Below are 20,806 nucleotides of genomic sequence, written 5' to 3' on the forward strand. Positions count from 1 at the left end.
GTTCTACAAATAAATACATAAATGAAAATGCTACACAATGTATTGTTCTGTGAATAAATAGAAGAAATGAGGTGCTGTAAGTTGTTGTATAAATAAATACAAAAATTAAGGTGCTATAAGTTGTTCTATGTAAATAATTGCAAAAATTAAGATGCTATAAGTTGTTCTGTATAAATAAATACAAAAATTAAAATGCTGTATATTGTTCTATGAATAAATACAAAAATTATATAAAATATATTGTGATTTTTTTTTTAATTCAGTACTTACGCCGTCTAGCTCTGTGTTCTAATATGTATCGGAAATTAGTGGACTAACTAGCATATAGCGTCAACGCTGCAGATAAAAGTTTGCCAAGGATCAGGATTCGCTTCAGAAGCACCCAAATTCTGATGCTTGGAATCTCTTATGTATGCTTTTACTCTAGTATTGATGTTCTTTGTGGTTACACCAATGTATGAAGCATCACATATCATCCATGTGTATCACATATCAATATGTATGAACCAAACATACCATTATTTTTAAATAATTTGATAAATCTTTTTTGATAGCCATACTAATAACAATGAACGCTATATAGCAAACCATTACAGACGTCATCTTTGTAGGTTCCGTATATGTTTCCTGTGTGTCTATAATGAACTATATCATGTAAGTATCTTTTCATTTTCCTTTCCAGATATGAAAAGAGTGCCCTTCATTATGCGGAGACTCAGTCATCTTTTGAGGAGGTTACGTTGAAGTTCCTTCAAGTGTGGGAAATCGAGGCTTTAAAGACATTCCTCAGAAGGTAAGTGAATCTCAAATCATATTACTTGCATCAGAATAATTTGTAGGTGTGTTGTACAGTCCGCTGCAAAAAACCTGCAACATAACCATGTAAGTTTATTGTGAAACGACGAAGTTTTTTGTTCCAAAATAAGTGTGCAGGGGAGAACGTCGAGGTTTCTTCAGACGTTATGTTGATTCCCTGGGCTGTTAGGCGTAGTTTCAGAATAAACTTATATGCTCATGTTGCAGGATTTTTGCTGCGGACTGTATATTTCTTTCTGATATGTGCGATAGCAGTCTTGAGCAAAATTCGGCTGTTCTGTGGAGTAATTGGTCTTCAGCCTTTTCATGCCATAAACATTCTTTTTATTACTATTATTACTTCATTAAATCTGAAGCTAAATTTAGATCTTTCAGTAAGATAGAAGACACTTTCTCTCTTCCTGAAAAGAAACATATAAACAGTTACGCAATAAGGAGTGTGTCTTGTAAATCTTCTAGTAAACTGTGTACTGTCTGTTGTTCTGCCTGTATTATTTATCTTCGATATTATTTTAAGAGCCCAGTGCTCTGTACGTCAGTTGAACGCCAAAAGAACAGGAGAAGGTGTCGATAAACTCAAAAGAAACAAGACATGGCTTCCTTTAACAGAGTGTTGACCAAACGATGTTTTAAAACAAGTTTGCCAAGAGCTATTTGTTAAACTTTAAAAATATAAAGATTATTTTCTAAGAGGATTTGGATAATGTTAGTAGGTTTAAGCATAATTATCTTAAAATATCTAGAATCGTACTGCACCAGTAATAAAAACACTTATTCTTCCGTTAATTCGTATCTTTAGACAATAATCTCTGAACCTTTCCCAATTTATATACTTATAATGTTCCCAGTCTTTATCCTTACGACATATATTCAGAATTTTCAATCCGTCTTGTTTTTCTTAGCAACCACTTGTTTTATACAACCACAGACTACAAATCTTACGTTATACAGCATGTGTACTGTACCGTGACACTTTCTGCCAACACTATTATCAGAAATGGTACTTCAAAATACAGAACTGGTTGTTAAAATTCGTGAAAAGAATTCATTTATCACAAAATTTAGTATATACACTGAAAATTATTTACATACGCACAGACTTAGAGGAAAAGTCTTAGGATATAAACAAAATGCCTGAAATTGCATATACTGTACGGTTTTTGATTAATACAAGGGGCGTTCCATAATAAGTTTGCACAGATGATCATAATGTTGTTATTAGTTGCAATATGATGATGAAATTGTAGGTGAACATACTTTGATCTTCTGGGATAAGACTGTGTCACTCAATGTAGTTTTCGTCTGCTGTGGCACATCTTGTCCAACGTCCATTCTATGCCTTGAATACACTTTGATAAAATCCAGTGACTGCCTTTTACACCAACAAATGAGGACCTTGTCAGTGTTGAGTATTTTTCTTCGCAGGGGAGCTTCAGACGATCAAACAGGAAGAAATCCCAAGGAGCCAAGTCAGAACAATAAGGAGACTGAAGGACGATTTCCCATCCTATTTTCATGATTTTCTGCTGTGTCATCATGGCTGTGCTATTGTTATGATGGAATTTGATGACCTTACCTTGAAGCGCCGGTTTGTTGATGTAGAGAGCACGTCGTACCTTATCTGGGACAAACAGTAACGCTCCTTGTCAATTGTGGAGCCATGTTCTCAGAAGTCTACGAAATGACACCACATTGATCCGAGAATATGAAGGCTATAATTTTCTAGCCTGATTTGAAAAGTCTAGGTTTTTAAACCGCTGCATCCAACGTTGGATACTGGCGCGGTCCAATGTGTGATCTCCATAAACTGGAAACAACTTTCTATGAATTGATATGGCTGACTCATCAGCGGTTTTGAAAAGGAATTCCATTACGAACCGTTGTCAGTGACCATTGTAGTTTACCTTCGAACAATATGAAACCACATTTATTACCGTTTTGAAGCCAAAGGATCAAAGTATGTTCACCTAAAATTTCGCCATCATTTTGCAATTAATATATATATAGGGTGTTAATGAACTATGCCGACAAACTGTAAGAGGTGATTCCTCACATCAAAATAAGAGAAACAGTTCATATGGACATATGACGAAAAGTGCATAGTTTCAGAGCTAGGGCTGTCCAAAATCATGAAAAAGCCAAATTTCAATATGCCCTATTTCGAATTCCAGAAACTGTGGATGGTGGTTCTTATCAGTGTAAAGGAAGCCACGCATATATAATCCAAAAGTGCATATTTCATCAATTGTCAATAGGTATAGAGGGTATTCCCTACAGGGTGTAATTCTCAGATATGTTTTGAGTTTTCAGATATACCGTGATTTCAAGAAGGGTCCAAAGTAGGCCGGAAGTAAACCTTGACAATAATGGACATCCAGTGCTTCGGAGGGAAGGCAGAAGTGTTAGAAACCGGCAGCCCTATGTTTCTTTGTGTTCGGAATAACGTGTGATGATATGTATTTCGTCACGATATAGTTCACGTTTTCTTCACTTATAAGCGTGATAGAAAAAATCGCACCATGCGTTTTCCCGAGTACGAGAAACAGTGCTGCTGACGATCCTTAATACTTCCGACATCGCGCCAAAGGATTCCGTGTTCACTGCTATCAATGCTTATCGTTTATCTACTTTGGACCAATCATAAAATCATAGCTTATCTCAAATTCAGTTTATGGCATGTCTGGGAATTTCACCCTACAGGGAATAATCCCATATACACCCATTGAAGATTAATGAAATATGCATTTTTGGATTGCGTATGCGTGACTTCCTTTATGCTGATAAGGACCACCATCCACAGTCTCTCGAATTTCGAAATAGTGCCTCTTGAAATTAGGCTCTTTTGCGATTTTGGACAGTCTTAGCTCTGAAACTATGCACTTTTCGCCATAGGTGCATATATATCATATATATGCAAAATTTATATGTGTGTGGGATATATATATGCAAAATTTATTGAACGGCCTTTGTATTGAACAAATGTAAATAATCAGTTCTGTGTTTTGAATTGTTCTTTGTAATAATAAGTGCTGTGCAGCTTGTTTTGAAATACCTTCAACTAAATATATTCTGCTAGAGGAAAACATATCTTGTGTTACGTAAATTCATCAGTATCACTTCCTGTTTTTCAGTGCTCGATGACAAACGAAGTCGTTGAATCCTGAAATAATATCGAAGATAAATTATAGTCACCGTGGATTTTGTTACATCGGTGATGATTTCGGGTGAGAACCCCAGACGAAACTGCTTTTAGTTCAGTGTGGACTCGATCCCAACAAGGTCGGAAGGTTTCAACGATTTCATTATGTAATTACACGGATTTTTTCCAGCTAGAATGAGTCAGTGAGACACTTCCTTGTAACAACAATAACTTATTTAGGGAAAAAGAATATAAGTGTGGCTAACACACAATTAATTAGTATGCAATGAAGAAGAATTTACTTACTTAGAGAAATATACGCATTGACTCCTTATTTTTGCAGTGCGGCAGTTATAATAATATCCATACTTTATGATTATAGTGGGTGATAGACTTCAATATAGGCAAAATGTAAAGTGTACTCAACGGCGCAGATCTAGCACAAACGTTAAAATTGCATCACTGTTAGAGTAGTATCTAATATGTCTGTTAACAACGTAGTCGTATTAACATCATCGAATGGCGTTGATAATGACTCGATTCTAGGAAGACTACATTGCAGCACTTTCCGATGCACACTTTAGTTGCTTCAGTATAGTTAAACAATACCACGAACACAAATTTGCTGTTGGGCGCTCCACTATGAACGCCGCACCTCGATGATACGACCGCGCCCCGGACTGTATCACTGAATAAGCCACATTTGAAACGGATTTCAGTGAAACTGATGCTACCGGTGTTATGCGGAATAGACATTGAAGTTGTAATGGTTGACATAGAGTGCTATGTCACCCGATTCCATGTATTTTAACCAACTGTTCACCATTTGTCATTCGCGAAAGGTACTTCTCAAGGTGGTTCATAAAGGCGACTGTTCTTGCGTTGAAAGCCAGCCATGTCATTCTATGAAAAATTAATTTCAGAAAGCTGTACGAGTAGCATCTGATGGGAGATCAGTGGAAATTTGTAGTCATCGTAGGCAAGGCATAAAATTATCTTACTGTGTGTGGAAAGGTTCGAGCAATTACGTACAGAAGTGTCGAGGCGAAAGATCAGAACAATTTCGTTTGTTGGTCACCGGAAGTATCCACTTGTTTCATGGTTATTGGTGCATTTCAATACAAGGGAGCGTTGCGTTGCCAAGAACGTGAAAATTAGTGATGCATATTATTAGAAACATATTTTGTGGGATATTTACATCTAAATCCCACACTATATGTAGTAAAGACCAACCGAGAGGGACTTCAGCAGGACAAAAAATTCCATCACACAGTCAATCATCCCTAGCATTTATAACCGTCACCAGGTTATATAAACAGATTTGAAAGTACTCGTTGGTGGGACAACAGGTGGCCAGATCCGGAAAGCGGTTACACATTCTACAGACATATGGAATCTATGACCGGGATTCGTTCTGTTTTCTTCACCGATATCCCAGTGAAAAATCCCGACGGACTGGTTTGTCTTTGGACTTTTGAAATTGCATTTTATCCCGTAAGATGATAACAGCTTCCGGCCTCTGCTAAGCTTCCTAATAGGAATGCAATACAATAGTCCTTGTATGCCTGCATTTTGTTGAAAATGCGTTGCCGGACAATCGTCCAGAGTTCTGTAGTCACATAAAACACAACTGATGGTGAAAGGGTGGACTATCATGGGTGAATGAATATTTTAACTGAAAGACTATGACCATACACCTTTACATAAGGTATGCTTAATATAGTTTCCGTGGTATTGATGGAAATCAAGCAGTTTCTATTTGAAGGCCTTTGTTAGAAAATTATGACGACAGAACTGTAAGAACAACTTTGCTCTAATAACTATAGATTACAAACAAAAGATTCGTATGAAGTTGGAATAACAATTGTACTGGCCTTTTTGTTCGTTTGTGATGTACTAGCTCCTGTACTGAGCTTCAAGATACAGCCTACGAGCGAAATTTAAATTGTAATATTTAAACTGTTTAAGTGTTTGAGATACACATGAAAATAAGCTCTCTTTCAAACCGTGCTATCTTAAAGTGTGATTTACAACCGAGCGAAATGTTCTATTGAAAAATCTACATGGCTTTTAAACTGCATTCACCAACAATAAAAAAAAAAGTATGCATAGAATGGCATATATATATCTTTGTGACACTTATAGATAAATAGAACGTATTTGTGATTCCTCGATTTAATGGTGCATTTTATGTGTGTATTAAGAAATACAGAGGAGCACAAAAACAGTCCCTGATTTGAAAACGGTATAACTTTAATACCAGAAGTACTATTCTGCTCAAAGTTTCGCAGTAGTTACATAAACTCAAAAAGTTGTTAGTGGTGTTAATTGGAATTACAAACACGCAATGTGCACGTTATCTGTTACGCGGAAACTATCGAGACGATAATCCAGCTCCAGCCAAATTTTGTGAAGCGTAACCGATATAGTGGAGTTTATAGCTACATTAATGTGTTCTTGAAGATCTGGTAGGCCTGGTCTATGTACTTGCACTACTCAGAAGCTTGAATGATCTTCAGGAACGCAATAGTGCAGCTATAAACCCCATTATATCGGTTACGCTTCACAAGATTTGGTTGGAGCTGGACAATCGTCTCGACATTTTGCGCGTAACAGATAATGCGCACATCGCATGTTTGTAATTCCAATCCATACCACCAAAACCTTTTTAAGCTTATATAACTACTGAGAAAGTTTGAGCAGAATGGAATAAAGACCACACCGCCCTTTACGTCTTACATTGTCCGCCCGACATCCTTGTATGCGGGGAAGGGTAGGGGGAAGTAGTAATTCGATTTGATGGCATATGTTAAAAGAATATTACTTGACCGTGTTGTTTTAAATGAAGAAAAAATTAGAATATCATCACAGAATTGAACAATAAATAATAATAATAATAAAATCGATTACATACTTAACATTTATCCGGGAGAAAAAAAGTACGTAACCCGGGTGTAGAAAGCACTTTCATGAAATAAGTAAATAAATAAATAATATTTTTTCTTTCCATTGTTTCAAACATGTAAACATATTGAAAATTTGAATGTTTCTATCGTACTATACTTACGTTTTAAACTTTTGTCTTATAGTCCAAAAGCATTAGGACACATAATTTATGATCCTTATTCTATATGCTAAGATGAAAAATTCTCGGTTGAATATTAGGTTTGTAAATTGTTCGTTATAGTTTTTGATATATTCCACATGTATAAACTAATAAAAGTACTAAATTATTTGAAAGCATTTGTGTAATTGTTTCGGCAATGCACCATCGTTTTTATTAAGCACCTTGTCTGCAATGTGTCTGAAGAAAGCGATTATACAATGCAGGCACAACACAAGTATTTTTAATAATTCATTGCTTTGATCACTGCGTGTTTTATTAATACGTGTTGAATATTAGGTTGTAAATTTCACCTTGAAAAAGGATCTAATCATGTTCATAAAATTTACTAAAAATACGTTTTTGATGACAAAAAAGCGAAATGGATGTGTTGAATTAAATAAATAAATAATATTTGTGTATCAACGGGGCCTAGCCATGGTACAGTTCACGTAATCCTTATGGACTCATTGAAATTACGTGAAGTGTTAGCGCAGTGAGTTCGGAATTTGTTAACACCAGAACAAGAGGCCTTTCGCATGGGTATATCTCTGTATTCGCTGCAGCATTACAACGACGTTGGGGACAGCTTTCTCACAGCAGTTGTTACCAGTGGAGCGCCGAGGCGAAATGGCAGTCTTCAGTGAAAGCACATTCCCTCCACCAAAAAAAAGTTCTAGATCTTCCTCACTAGTGCAGGAAAAATAATTCTTTGGCTCTTCGTTGATCGCAGGGACCGCTCCTCGTCGAATTCCTGGGGCATGGAGCTACAGTCAATACTTAGCAGTTGTGAAACGTTAACGAAGCTCAGGTGGCGGTTTATCAGATTGAAAAGTCCCGATAAACTTTCTCGTGGTGTCATTCTGTTACATGTCAACGCTAGGACACACAGCATACACACAGAAGGAACTCAAGTGAAAAGCCCTGCGTCACACCCTATAGTCTAGATCTGTCCTTTTGTACTTTCACATCTTAGGGAAGCTGAAAAACCACTGCGAAGACAACAGTTTGTAATTGTTTACTACTTCTAGTCCTTAGAAAAAGAATACTGAATAAGTGTCGAAATCAGGTATTTCTGGTAATCTTCAAATTATGACCTGGTCCGGAGGAGTAGTAAATATTACATACGTTGGTGAAGGTAATCTCTGTTCGGGAACCTAGTATATTAAAAGTGAAAAATGCAAAGAATATCCTGAGTGGTGCGACAATTAAATACTTTAATACTCGTATGAAAAAAAATCGAGAGAAAAAAATCTGTCGATATGAATCTTAAATATGGAAATACTAATATTCTTTTCTCTCCAAACCGGTAAATGTCGTACATGCAACGATGTAGAAGGTGCATGAAATGTCAGCAACTATATAAAAGAAATACGAATACGTTACCTGGATACTGAATATTTATTGTGTATACCCAGAACACTACATATGAAAATATAATATAAACAGTTGCGCGCAATAAGTGCAATATTAAGATTATGGGTGATCAAAACACTTAATATTTTATCGCTTTTATAATGTCCTTCCGCAGTTACAGCCCTTTCTCATTTGGCGGCAAACTGGCGCGCGCGGCGGCGGCGAATTGCCGCGCAGGGTAGAAAGACACTGCAAGCAATGGAGCCTTACATATATGCGCGGCGGTCGCCGCAAATTTACGTGGCGAGGAAAAACAGCCGCCTCTCCCTGCTAGAAAGCGGCGCGGCAGATTGCCGCGTATAGCCAACCGAGAAATTACAAGCAATGGAGCTCTTTACATATAGGCGGCGATCTGCCGCTTGAGTGTTGGGGGAAGTAGCAAGTGTTGCCAGGAAAGAGTTGAGAGTGGTTGCGATAATATAGATGTGTGTGTTTTACGTATATATATATATATATATATATATATATATATATATATATGGTGTGTGTGTAAAGTGTGTTTGTGTATGTGGTTATGTTCTAGCTTAGGACACCCGGAGTGCTTTTATTTTAACCAAACTTGTTACATACAATATATGGGAAAAGATGACATGTAAAAATAATCGAAAATGACTGATACTACCGAAGTGTCGAATCTATAGGTCGTTGATTAAAAAGAGTCCAAGTCAATACATTTTTTTTTCTATGTAAGAGAAAATTGGGATATAGTGCGGGCAGCGCTGGGCAAATGAGCTTGTAATTCTATAAATTTCTGGTGCTCCAAAATTGAAATATATACTATCAAATATTTCAACAATATTACATATTTTATAGTCTTTTGCTATATATTTATGTACTGTTTTGCTATATATATTTTGTTACATAAAAATTCGTAATCCGGATTTTAGTAATAATACTGTAATGTACCTTAGCAAAGTAAGAGAGAATTGATTATGCGATATTTGATAAATATACGGTATTTTATATATTTTTTAACTATCTTAACACTTCTATGTGTGTAATTCCTTGAATAGTCCCTTGAATTCATGGACTAGAGCAGTGCTTTAAAGAGACTTGAGTCAAAAGTCGGAACGACTAAAACAAACGAATAAACCCGAAATACTATAATAATAATAATAATAATAATAATAATAATAATAATAATAATAATAATAATAATAATAATAATAATAATAATAATACCTACAGACCAGCCTTGGGCTCAGTGGCTGAGTGTTGACTTGGGATTCTGGGATAGACCCCAACCACCGACTATTCTGAAAAGACTTTATCCTGGTTTTCCTAGTCAAAACAGGTGAATATCGGGATGGTATTTTAAATATTCAGAACCTGGCCGCTATTTTGCTCAAGTTTATCAATTGTGGAAACAGTATAGAAAAAGCTCCTTCAAGATACCACTTCTCTGAAAAAGGTGAACCCATATGTCTTTTTTTTGTTTGTTTGTTTGTTTGTTTGTTTTCTTGCTTGCTTTCTGTCTGTCTTAACAAGGCGAGTAAAGGACACTTTTTGCGTCTCTCCATTGCAACCACCACGACACGACCAGAGTCACAAGGTTTTATTTCTTCAGTTGCACTGTTGCCACACTTGGTACAATTGTACCAAATTCAGCCCTTTTTGTCATTCATCGGCCCGTTAGTACCACGCTGACATTTTCAGTTCGTTTTGTGGAAAAGTTGGTACTATTCTACCCAATTCAGCGCCATTTAACAAATACTTGTCACATTTTCAAAAGTGCCAGTAAGACTTTCCCTACATCTCTTTCTTTTGATATCTTTCAGGGAAGGTTCTAGGAACCTGTACGACGGACCGCGGACACCCGTTAGTGACGCGGGGTAACCAGCTTGGAATTCTCATCCGTCGTACCTGGACCGGTTTTACTTGTTTCTTTTTTTTTTCTTTTTCTTTTTTTTTTAACAAATGTCAGTTTACTTACCTTATATGTTTCTTACATTCTATTATTCTCCTTTGTGCGTGAAATGAGCAAGAAAAAGGAACAATAATTTATATTTAATATTTTATTATAACGTACTATTTACACACAAACTCGATGATTGATTTGTTTCTAGTTTTATATTTTTTCATACACTGAGAAAAAAAATTGTAGGTGGCGTACTTAAAAAACTAGGTTACATGTGTAATTCCTGTAGTTTTTGGACAACGTACAGCAGAAGTGTAACTGAAAACGCATGTTTTATAATACTTTCTGTAAGTGTTCCATCTATACGTGCTTTCCATATGAAACAATATAGGCGGTCAGGATCTCACATACAAATGGACGTATATAACATATAGCTGAGGAATGTAACATAAGTATATGCATGTGATATGCGGAAAATTGTTAGATGTCAGGCATCCTGCAACGGCATGATGTAACTTCAAAGGGCAGTGCGTATGTAGCATATGGATAACGTATGCTCCATACTGATTTCTGTAGTAAGCAAGAGGATTCCGTATGTTTGTACAATATAACGCTGTCCGGAGAATGGATTTTTCTCAGTGTATATAGCCATAATACCTATTCGTTTTATGGGTCACTTTGAAATAAAGGCGCGTTTGATTTCCTTACAATACATACCGAAAATGATAACTGTTTTTTCTTTTAATTTTCTCCTGTGTTAAACTTCCTACGTGCAATAAAAGTTTCATCTACTTCCACGGTTGTTTGGGTTACTCCTATTTGGATGTTTTTAAAAAAGAGTACTTTCTTGATTTGTACTCTTGGAAGAGGGGGGTGGGGGTGGAAGTGTTGTAGAACTTCACCTCTTTTAGTTTCGTGTTATAGAGCTATGTATTACACTGGTATAAAATAATGAATTCAGTCCTTTTTGTTCCAATTTGGTACTATTTTTCAGCCCGCTTCAGAGATAGGACTGTCGCAACACTGTTCAGTTGTACAGCAACCCTGCTCGCATATTTTTTATTCGCGGCAAAGCGCCACGTAATATGAAAGGGTACACTTCTCACGCGGCAAACTACCGCGAGCGGCGACGGCAAATTGCCGCCTCAATGTGAAAGAAGCGTTATTCTCAACTTGGAATCACTTAAATACACTGATATTTATTTCACAAAGGAGAACGTAATTCAGGGATCACTGATCCAAGAGTACGATGAATTCCACTCCTTGCGGCTCCTTACCCTCCAAGAGGCTTAAAATAGGTGGCTGAACTATTACAATTGTCTTAACAACCCGACAGCGATTTCACTCCATGTAGTTTTAGACGGCAAACAGCGTAGGAAATGATACAACTTCTTCCGCAATTCAAAATATTTATTGCCGTTTCAGCGCATATTTACTATACTATCTATACCAAAGACAAAGGCGCCGAACATATTACGTTATATTGAAATGAAGAACGGCCTAACAAGGCTTTTATATTAACGAAGACGTAGGTACACACTGTGCAGAGAAATAAAACGTTTCTTAGCGTTGGATTTGGGCGTTATAATTAAACTGGAAAATCTTGGTGTTGGTAATAGCTTCCTTTAGAAAAAATCAATAAGTATTTCTGACGATTCACAATCTCCATATTTCCAACTAACTTCATGGAAAATGTAAAATAATGATAAATGTTTTAGCTTAACTATACACAAAAAACAGTTCGAAAAGTAATAAAAAAATTGGCAATTCTGAATGTGTGGTCGTTCATTTTAACCTTTTGATCAGTTACGTTTTGGAAATCACAAAACAAGACTTTCGACAAGAATGTGCTGAATACTCGGTGGGAGAGTACATTCCTCACAATACGGATGATTCAAACCACACAGCAAGTAACTATGCATCAGATGAGAGTGTATGATAGGCAAAAGCGTCAGGTGCACTTCATATCTAAGATGAGAGCAAGCGGATGTGTGCAATTCTTCAAGGCGTGACTTAAATGCGTGAAGTTTATTTTCATTTGCCTGGTCGTATTCTACTTGCCAATAAGAGCGCATCAAAGTAAGGAAACAACTATAGAAATCAGAGCGAGGGAGACAATGCAACCTCGGCCAAGGTGAAATGCTTGACAGCTGTGTCAGCACGTTCGTTTCCCGGCATGTCGACATGACCTGGCACCCAGCACACAACGATGACACAACTCTGTTGCTGTAGCTGATGGAATCTCACTAGAATGTCTTGAACGAGGGTGTGCTTACTAAAGACATTCAGTAGGCTCATAACCACGCTCTGAGAGTCGGTGCAAACCATCACATGAAGTAACGAAAGCGTAATCGCATGGTCGAGGACAGGCTTATTGTAGTTAATTCCGCAGTATATTCTGAACATAGGCGATGCAAACTGAATTCTGAGCTTCTCTCGTGGGTGACAAAGGCACAGCCAACAGAATTCACATCCTTAGAATGTCCTATAAAACACATTAAAATCGGAATGTTCCTGCAATAATGCGGAAACTCCTGCTGATATACCTGGGGAGTGCAAAGACAAGCGTATGTCAAGTCTTGGTGCACAAAGCAGCCATGGGGATACAGCACAAAACATGAGCAACGAGAGAGAGGATCACACAAATTCGTCGGAGAGGAAACTCTCACACGCACGGGTGCACCATGAGCGTATAGCAGAAGGACGTGCAGCATAGCGCTCGTAAATTCATCCACCAGGGAGACAAGGTCTACAGGGGTGTAAGGAATACAACGCATATGCGCAGAATAATCGAGGAGTCACACGATGTAACGTTAATGATGGTTCGTTAGCCTTCACATAAAGACTGGCAACACTACTACGTTAGCCTGTAGTACGGGAGGCATCAGTAGCTAGCCGAATACCCAAGTGATGAACTGTGTCAAGTTGTCTCAGCAGAGAGGAACGAGTAGACGCATAAGCAACACAACCATAGTCTAACTTGGACGAGATTAGACTCGGTATAAGAGCAGCAGAACAGTACGATCAGCATCCTACGTGCGGCTGGACAAGACACGGAGGAGATTCAGAGCGCGGAGGCAAGAGTACTTAAGAGAACGAATGTACTGTGCCCACGTCAATGGACGGTCAAAGATCAGACCCGGAAAACGGACCGTATAAACGAACGACAAACGAATGACATTCACATGCAAGTCTGGGTCAATAAGGCAAGTACGTTTGCGGCAGAAGTGGAAACATTGAGATTTTTCAGTGGAAAAGCGAAATTCTGTCGAGTAATACCGCGAAGGTGTCGGGAGCGACAATAAATTGCAAGATCGTCAACATAAAGCAGATCACGAATAGGAGACTTGAACTGCGAAAGAATACTGTTGACGGCGATAGCAAACGACGTGATATTAACAAGTAAGTACACTGCTCAGTGGAACACCATTTTCTTGGATAAAGCGCTCTGGAAAATTAGATCCCACACGCACTCGAAAATGCCGTTCATGAAGAAAGTTCACAATGAAGTGAGCCATATGCCCACGAAGACCTCAGTGAAATAATTGTTTCAATATATCGAACGCCAAGTGGTGTCATACGCCTCTAAGTCAAAAAAAGTAGCAACAAGATGTTTTCCGTTGAGAAAGGCATCATGAATCTGCTCCTCGAGACGAATGAGATTTTTGGTAGTACTTGGAAAAGTTCGAAATCGACTCTGATAGTTGTTCAAGGACGAATTATATTCCAAATACCACACCAGGCGCCTATTTATCATGCGTTCAAATAGCTTACAGACACAGCTCGTAAGAGCAGTAGGTCTATAGCTCATGGAACTAGTTGCGACTTTCCGTGGTTTCAAGATGGGAAGAACCAGAGCCTCACGCTAACAGAGTTGGAAAAATTCCTCTGAGCAGATGCGATTACACAATTGTAATAATGCAAGCTGTTTATCGCGGGATAGTTTGCGTAACATTTCATATGAGGTGCGGTCAGGTCCTGGGGCAGTATTGGACGATTCACGGAGAGCATAATCAAACTCAACAAGCGTGAAAGGGGCATTATAGTGCTCGCTCTTGGAAGTTTAGTGGGTTCCGCTCTAAAACGAGATATCGCTGCAGGATAGTGTGCAGACTCACAGATAGACGCAAAGTGGTGGCCCAAAGAGTTAGCCTCTAACATAATATTCACAGATAAAGCAGGTACAGCAATATAATTATTACCAGTAAGAGAGCGAACCCGACACCACATTGTAGACAAAGGGATTTGACAACTGAGGGACGAAACATAATTTTTACAGCTTTTTCGCTTCAAGAAATTTACAAGGTGTTGAACCCTATCATGCAGAACAGAAATTGTTAAATATTTTCATCAGTTGGATGACGATTAAAAGTATCAAGAGACCACCGACGAGTCAAGATAGCCTCACGAATTTCCGCAGACTACCAAGGAACTGGCGGCGGGGACCGTCCCCACCGCATTCTGGAATGGAACCATGAGCACCATTGAGAAGAGTCTGCTCGAAAGCCTCTGCTACAGTAGCTACAGGGAGATCTTGACAGCAATGGAACTCACTCAGCGCACGAAAGTTAGGTCAGTTAGCACGCTTTAGATTGAAGGGACGGAGAAGAAATTGTGGAAAAACAGGGAGACTTTCGACGAATAACGGAAAGTGATCACTGCCGCAAAAATCAGGATGCACTGTCCACGTTAATGAGGTCGACAGACCAGCACTGCACATGGAGAGATCGATACAGGAATACGTACCATAGGCAGTGGAGAAATAAGTCGGACTGCCATCATTGAGGAACAAACAGCCTACTCTCTTCAAGGTAGTCCTTACCTGACACAAGGTAGTCCACGATCGTCAGGGCGGACAGTGCCCCAGGGATGGTGATAGGCATTAAGATCTCCAACAAGCAAGACTGGCGGTTCAAGCTGATGACAGAGCTGAAGCTGAAGCAAATCGGCGTTCGTAAATGCTTCAGATTGAGAAATGTGTAAGGAACAAATAGTAAGCGTACGAGGGAAGAAACTCGCACCGCAACTGCGTACAGTCGGGAAACTGTGTGAATCTGTCGGGAATGAAGAGAATCAAAGATACATGTGGTCACGCCACCAGTCAACAACACTTAACTCTCGCATACGTTTCTCACGTTGAAAGATTGGTCAGTCCCGAGAGCAAGCTGAATGCTCGCTCTTGCAATTGACACAAAAAGACTTTGATCGTTGTCCACACCATGGCTACCCTGGCCACAATTTGCACAAAGAGCAGCACTCGCATTACAGGACGTGCTGATGTACCCGAAGTGTTGACATTTGAAACAGCGCAGGGGACTCGGAATATAGGGACGGACCTTAAGTCGATAATAACCAGCCTTCACGTAGTTCGGAAGTGTAGGCAAACTAAAAGTAAGTATCAGTGACTGAGTAACAAGAGTTCACCTGGCTTTACTTTTTATGCAAGCTACATCTACATCTACATCAGCTAGCTCCTTAGTGGCATTTAGAAGGTCCCAACATGATATCACACCGAGTGAGACGTTCAGTAGACGATGTGGTTCTACCAGCATTATGAGCATCTTTATATTTAATTACAAGATACCGGACATCACGATACTTGTCTTTTCCACATTGTCTAAAACTTGAGAATATGTCTCGTTTTCATTTGGTTTGTGCTTTTTGCGAGAAGGTGAGCCCGGATCGAAGTTTATAGTTTTAGTATCCATAAAAAGTTGGTATTAAATATACATTTATAAAGATAAAATGTGTGTGAACACCGCAACCTCACACAGGAGCGCTTGCGAGAACTTATGCTACTCCCGTGGTTATCCTATAAGCACACCTTCACCGTAGGATCAGAGTATGCTACTTCCGTGGCTATCCTATAAGCATACCCTCACCGTAGGATCAGCGTGGATCGGACACGTTCAATGGAGGAGTGAAAAAAACATTCCTGCCGACAAAAACGCATAGACCCGGAAAAGGAATTGGAAGTAAAAGAAACAACCTGTCAAACAAGAACAACAAAAGGCTCCACCAGCCCACAAGAGAAGAAAATGTGCAGATTTAAAAAAATCTTTTTTGGTTTTAATATTTTCTATCCTTTTATGTTTTAATAGTTTTTTTGTATTTTTTAAATATATTTTTGAAGACCTGGACAGCGGATAACACAAACACTGGTCGCATCCACTGGATGCACCTCCACTCCAGATGGAAGAAGACATCCACAAACCATCCACTTTCATGACTCCCACCAATAATTTAGGGCACCACTCCATCCGCTCGCCTGGGTGCTCTTGTGGTTCACTCCTCCGTCTCATGGTTCCGGGTCCATGCATCTTCAAACTACAAGGGTCGTTCAAGGTTGACCGGGACTTTTATTTCTTCAGAGGAAACAGATAGCACAAGAAACACCAAACTATGCCAGCTTTTCAAAGTATTCTCCGTGTGCGTCGAGGCGCCGTTGCCATCGTTGTGGCAGCTCCCTGATTCCTTTGGCGTAGAAAGAACTTACTTGTTGTCGTAGCCACTGGAGGATATCGTTCCGCAGTGCTACATCTGTCGTGAATTTCTTTCCTCCCAGATGTTCTTTAAAGGGTGCAAACCAGGGTGGATTGATTTAAATCAGTCTGATTTAAATCGCGATTTAAATCAAGATTTAAATCACTTGATTTTTTAAATAAAAATCGTTGATTTAAATCAAATTCCGAAATAAATTAATTTAAAGTGAAAATAAGTAAAATCCCATTTCTGTTCTGTTATTTCGATTATGGAAGTTAATAATCATAATACAATGAGACTCAAATGTACAGTATAGTATGAAAACAAGTGTCATGCAGAGGATGATTAGGGAAAATCCCGTTTTGAACAGGTAAGGGAGCAATCCTGCTTTCTTCTTTTCGTAACATTGGGTTTGGGTTTTAAAATCGTTAACTATTTCAACGGGGAAATCACCATCGACATTTAAGACGAAAATTCTTTTTCTTTTTTTTTTTTTTTTTTTGTGCGTGTCTGTGTTTGTTTGTTCCCAGATAATAGGGCGTATTTAGAGGGGTCCTATCCCCTCCCTCCCCCCCAAAAAAATTTGTTAATTTTATAATTTTAGGCGAAATTTATGTATTTCATGCCGCAAGCTAGTTCTGAGTTTTTAAAAATAGGCCCCTGCCAAATATCAGTAACTTTTGTGAAAAAAGTGTCATTTTGATAAACGTTGTTGTACTTTTTCCTTAATTCTTAGCCTTTTAAATGATATCACCTATTTTTAGGTGATAAGGTAGAATCTTCATTATTCGATTAAAAAAGTACCAATAAGGCTTTTTACTTCGTTTTCTTCAAGACTAGAGGCATTTTAGAACACGTTACATATGCTTTCACGCCTTTCTGCGTTGAGGCATAGTGATGACGTCATAAGTTTCAAGATATTTTTTGTTAAGCATATTATTATTATTTTTTGGCAGGTTACATTTTGCATTCAAAAGACTGAAATTTTGCACACTCGTTCAGTGCATCCCTTAATAATTTTCAGATCTCTGCGTGGAAACAGCGGGGTCCAGAGGGGCAAACATGTTTTTAAAAAGGATATTTTTAACAAAAATAGCTTTTTTCGTGATTTTCCCGCCTTAGATGGAGGCATATGAATGGTACCGTTTGAAAGGCTGTTCTGTTCTGAAGAAAATGATGTACGTACTATGCTCCTAGGATAAATAGGGATGTCTCAGGAAACTGTTACCTGAGATCCTGTTTTATACGGGAATCTGGGGTATTTAGGGAATATTATTTTTCGTAGGCTTAGAATACTTTTGCACCTACAAGACTGAAATTTTGCACATTTACTCAGTGCACCCCTCAGTATTTTTCAGATTTGTTTCAGATCTCTGCCTTAAAACAGGCGAAGGGGTCCACAGAGGTAAAAATAAATAAATAAATAAAATAAAATAAAATAAAATAAAATAAAATAAATAAAATAAAAAAATTGAAAAAGATATTTTTAACAGAAAATTCCTTTTTTCGTGGCTTACCCGCCCCAGATACATGATGGAAACTTTTGAAGGGTACCGTTTGAAAATTTGTTTTATTCTGAAGAGAATAATGTACAAATCATGATCATAGGATAAATAGGGATGTCTGAGGAAATTTTTATATTACATCCGGGTCATCTGGGGCATTATGGGAATGTTCTTAGCTCACTGTGAAATAATTTCCTCACCCTTACCACTCAAGATAGAAGCTTGATATTTTGTACACACATTTAGTACACCCTTAGTATTTCCCAGTTGATTTTGAGATCTGTGCGTTGATACAGGGGAATCCAGAGGGGATCAAAATTTTAAAAAAAAAGTAAAAAGAAATGCCGATTACTCGCAAAATTTCCCGCTTCAGGGACATGATAGAGAAATGTGAATGTTACCGCTTCAAAAGCTGTTTTATTCTAAAGAGAGTGATGTATGTACCATGATCCTAGAATAAATAGGGATGATGCTGTAGCTGCTTGACTGAAAGTCTATAATTTACCCAGTGTTGGGAAGTAACGTAACGCAAGTAACGCGTTACTTGTAACGCGTTACTTTTTAAGTAACGTTTCCTAGTAACGCATTACATTTTTCCCAAAGTAACTGTAACGGTAACGCGTTACAAATTTTTAAGTAGCGTACCTAGTTTGCGTTACTTTTTTCGCGTTACATTTCGGACGAGTAACTACAATATAGGTATATTTTTTTCGGAAACAAATGTTTCTTTCATGTAAGCGAATTTCTCAGAATGAAACAATCGAGCATGAACTACGTATGTCAGTGACTGACAGTCACAGACACACAGAGAAACAGATACGTAAATTCGTAGTGCCACTTGCTGTTTTTTGAAGATGAGAACAGCCTTAGGGAAATCACGTGTACTGATTGCAAGCACCTGGAAGATTTTGTCGTAGATTTTGATAGCTCCAAATCAATACATTCAGTGAGTGAACTAGGAGTGCAATGATACCGGTAGTCTATTTTACTTTGATTGGTGTTGTTTTTATAAGGATGGAGAACGAAAATATTTTACCGTTCGAACATTTGAAAGAATACTTTTTTCTTAAGATTTGAGGATGATGGTGGACAGATTTAAAAGTAAAGTGTCTGAAGTGCCCCAGCAGAAAATATTTATCAACAACTAGGGTGCCATAATTAACGATTTACAGTAAGGTGTTAATATGAATAAACTACTGTGTTCTGATGAGCAGGCTTACTTTATTACTAGAAAATAGTTTGCTGATGGTATGTAATATTGGAGTTCTTTTAGATCAGTTTGCTTATCCTAGAGTCCCGTTGATTAGAGAGTAGTGTAATGTTTCTCTATATTCTTTATTTTTAATTTTACATAACAACATTCTTATTATTATATAATTAGTTTAACAAAATAATAATAAGCTACCATTTTTTCTAACGTATAGGGATGAGCACGAGTCAAGCTAAAACTCGACTTGACTCGACTCGAATTCAAGTCGAGTTTCGAGTCAAGTCAAGGGTAATATCCTCGAGTCAAGTTCCGAGCCGATTCAGTTTTTCGTGTCGAGTTTATAAACAGCTCGTTCGTTTTAAGTCGTCTTGAAATCATGGCCTGATTACACTGGAAAACAAAAGCCATGAGAAATGTAAGCTAAGCAGTAATATGGAATACTTTTAGTGTTGCTCACGAGAAGGGACACGGCTTGCATCTCGTCTCGTCTCGATAACGAGACCACAAGGGATTTTTTTTATAACAAGTTCACTTGGAGTGAACCATCGGTTCGAGCTGGCTTGGTAGGGATGAACCATTTGCTCGGTTCGGCCCAACTGAGCAGAGGGCTCTAGCCGAGTCGGTTGGGTGAGCTGTTGGCTCGGCTTACTTCTCGGTTCGGGTCGATAGTGAATGAGCCGTGAGCCGAGCTGTTCGAGTCGTTGACAATTCTAAACCCGGGCCGAGCAGTTTTGAAGATATTTGGCCAGTGCCCTATAACTTTTAACAGTGTTTGGCTCGAGCTCGAAAATTCAACCTAGACCCTCAACCCAAATTCAGAAGCTCGTGAACAATGTCCTTGACTCCTAGACTTCACGACTACCGATATTGGCAATCAACTAGTTTTTTAGTATTCGAATACAAACCGCCTATCTTTCATGTTTATATACAGTGTTGTTATAATTAATAATAATAATAATAATAATAATAATAATAGCGATAGTAATAGTACTACGGAAAATTGAGGTCATATTATTTTTTCACATTTTTAAAGTTTCGGACCTAAAAGTAACGCGTTAGTAACGCGTTACTTTCGAAGTAAAGTAACAGTTACTTTTTTGGGGCAAGTAACGCGTTACTGACGCGTTACATTTTAATAGAAAGTAAAGTAACTTGTAACGCGTTACATTTTTACAAGTAACTTACCCAACACTGAATTTACCTTTAAAAAGAGCCATAATTTAAAAGGGTTAAGAAACATTGCTTGGGATTGATATAGGTTAACGACTGGGGATAA

General features: G+C 38.1%; 1 protein-coding gene across 1 annotated transcript in view; it reads left to right on the forward strand.

Annotated features, from left to right (window-relative positions):
* Positions 1 to 20,806, forward strand: part of dor (vacuolar protein sorting-associated protein 18 dor) — a 184,034-nt gene that overhangs the window by 61,624 nt on the left and 101,604 nt on the right. The window contains 1 exon segment of the mRNA XM_081731640.1: positions 683 to 797. Coding sequence (XP_081587766.1) covers positions 683 to 797 — 115 coding nt within the window.

Source organism: Thermobia domestica, chromosome 11 (genome assembly GCF_964235325.1).
Source record: "Thermobia domestica chromosome 11, izTheDome1.hap1.1, whole genome shotgun sequence".
NCBI classification, from domain to species: Eukaryota; Metazoa; Arthropoda; class Insecta; order Zygentoma; family Lepismatidae; genus Thermobia; species Thermobia domestica.